The 2,810-nt window shown below is 36.7% G+C and overlaps 1 protein-coding gene across 1 annotated transcript in view; it reads right to left on the bottom strand.

The window, feature by feature from the left end:
- Positions 1-2,604, bottom strand: part of LOC141827123 (uncharacterized) — a 3,357-nt gene extending 753 nt beyond the window's left edge. Inside the window, exons 1-4 of the mRNA XM_074714385.1 lie at positions 1,178-2,604; positions 775-1,086; positions 586-691; positions 315-501 (exon numbers count right to left, since the gene is read on the bottom strand). Coding sequence (XP_074570486.1) covers positions 315-501; positions 586-691; positions 775-1,086; positions 1,178-2,586 — 2,014 coding nt within the window. The 5' untranslated portion in view covers positions 2,587-2,604. The remainder of the gene's footprint in view (positions 1-314; positions 502-585; positions 692-774; positions 1,087-1,177) is intronic.
- Between the last annotated feature and the right edge of the window lie 206 nt (positions 2,605-2,810).

Raw genomic sequence — 2,810 nt, 5'->3', positions numbered from 1 at the left:
TCTCTTGGCTGTAGATGTTTTAACAATACTCCATCCTTTTTCAATCTCGTCATCCACATAAAACACTAGTTGAGCTTGAGACACAAGTATATATGGCTCATCATTTTCTCGATCTCCAACATGTATCAAACGAGAAAAATTAACACTAGTAAAACCTGAGTCATCTCTTTTGATACCTCTCTCAGAAGTAGTGTTAGCCCACTGACATTTGAACAATGTAACATTGAATTGACCATTATAGTTCAATTCAATTATGTCCACTAATTTTCCATAATAAGGAACACCTCCGACTGCCATATTATTATCACGATTACTTGCGTAGCTCCGAGTATCAAACATACCATATACTCCACTATTTTGACTTTTCAACCCGTGGTCTCGAGAAAGAGTTCTAAACTTAAATCCATTCACATTGTAGGCAGTAAATCGTTTGGCTTGATCAAGTGGTCCAAGTGCAAGCCACCTTAATTCTTCTGAATGTCTAGCACCTTCATTGGAGATCTAACATTAAGAATTGTCACACTTAGTTTTTACTATTAGTTACACCTCTAAAATTGAATTTAAAAAATAACAACTTCTACTCACATGCTTCTGAAACCAATTAGGAAATTCTTTGTGTACAACTTTATCTATCTCTGATTGCAACCTTGTCCGATGTCTTAACATCCTCTTTGTTATTGCCCTAAATTCCCTATTAGTAAGAAAAAATAAATGATAAATACTAAGGCAATTGATTTATAACAAGATTTGTGTAAGAATTTTTGTATTACTTACTCAAGAAAAGGGTCTACTGCTATACAGTTGACAAGCACGTGACGATGTGCTTGCAACTTCTCTAATGGTGTTAATATAAAATATGAGAATCCCCCAACTGATCTTCCAACTTTTGGGAACATAGTGTTGCTTTCATGGTGTTCAACATGGTCGGGTTGATCATCAACACGCCTTGGTCGATTGGTTCTTGTCTCTGTGTCATTCAAATATCTTGAACAAAATGTGAGAATTTCTTCAGCCAAGTAACCTTGAACAATTGAACCTTCAGGTTGTGCCTTATTACGCACATAAGACTTCAAACGACCTAGGTACCTTCACATTAAAAAGTTTATAAATTCAGGTAAAACAATTTACTACTTATTTAAAGAAAATGAAAAAATGAAATTTGTGATGTAAAATTCACCTTTCTATTGGATACATCCATCGATAATGCACTGGGCCTCCCTCTTTTACTTCATCCACTAGATGAACAATTAAGTGAACCATGACTGTGAAAAATGACGGAGGAAAAATCATCTCCAAATGACAAAGAGTGTGAACAATTTGATCTTGAAGGGTAACAAGATCAATGGGGTTCAACACTTTACTGCATATTTGACGAAAGAATGAACAAAGATCAGCTATCACCGCAAACACTAGACCAGGCATAGCATTCCTCAAAGCAATTGGTAAGAGTTGTTCCATAAGAATATGACAGTCATGACTTTTCAACCCAAATATCTTACGTTGTTTCACATCAACACATCTTGAAATGTTGCTTGAGTAACCATCTGGAACAACCACATTCTTCAAGGTCTTAAGAAATATATCTTTTTGTTTGTTTGACATAGTAAAAATAGCAGAAGGATATTTCCCATTCTCATTTGGCCAAAGTGTAGATCTTATGCCCATAGATTGTAGGTCTCTTCGAGCATTAAGGTGATCTTTTGTCTTACCACTTTCATTTAGCAAAGTGTACAGAACATTGTCACACACATTTTTTTCAATGTGCATTACATCAAGATTGTGGCGCAATGCATTAAACTCCCAATAAGGAAGTTCAAAGAATATACTCCTTTTTCTCCAATGTGATTCATCTTCATTGGCATTTCGCTGCCCCCGTCCTCTTTTACCTTTCACCTCTGGTGTCTTCCCAAATGAAACCTGGATATTCTCAACCTGACTGAAAATAGCTGAGCCTGATAATTTTACAGGTGGATTTCTTCTATCAATCTTACCATCAAATCGGGTCTTATCCAATCTAAACCTGTGACCAGCATGAAGGAAACGACGATGACCCATAAAACACCATTTTCTACTATGGTGAAGTCGGCAAGGTTCAGTATCAATATTGCATATAGGACAAGCTAGCTTACCATATGTGTTCCACCCAGACAATGTCCCCAACCCAGGAAAATCACTAATTGTCCACATCAATGCTGCACGCATTTTAAAATTTTCATTCGATGAAGCGTCAAATGTTTCAACACCATCCCACAACACTTTCAGCTCATCGATTAAAGGTTGCAAATAAATGTCTATGTCATTCCCTGGCATTTTCTTACCTGGAATGATCATCGAGAGGATGAAATTAGTTTGTTTCATGCACGTCCAAGGAGGGGTATTATACGGAATGAGAATCACAGGCCAAATGCTATAATTAGTGCTCATGTTTCCGAAAGGATTAAACCCATCACTAGCTAAAGCAAGGCGAACATTACGTGCATCCGAAGAAAATTCAAAAAATTTAGAGTCAAATCTTTTCCATGCCTCAGCGTCTCTCGGATGCCTCAATAAGCCATCTTTATTACTGTCCACAGCATGCCATTTCATATCATCAGATGTCTTACTAGACATGAACAATCTTTGTAACCGAGGAATTAATGGAAAATAACGAAGAAACTTTGCTGGTTGTTGTTTTCCTTTTAGTAATTGCAAGTCTATGCTCAATAGAAGAATTTTTCCATCTAGATGTGCCACATCGCTTGCATTGATTCAAACTTTTATCGGGTCCCCAATATAACATGCAATCATTTGGACATGCATCTATCTTCTTA

This window comes from Curcuma longa, chromosome 4 (assembly GCF_044706935.1).
Source record: "Curcuma longa cultivar G26 ecotype Majalengka, Jawa Barat chromosome 4, ITB_CL_G26_1.1, whole genome shotgun sequence".
Classification (NCBI taxonomy): Eukaryota; Viridiplantae; Streptophyta; class Magnoliopsida; order Zingiberales; family Zingiberaceae; genus Curcuma; species Curcuma longa.
The sequence above is the reverse complement of the archived record's forward strand: the minus strand, read 5'-3'. Positions and strand labels throughout refer to the sequence as shown.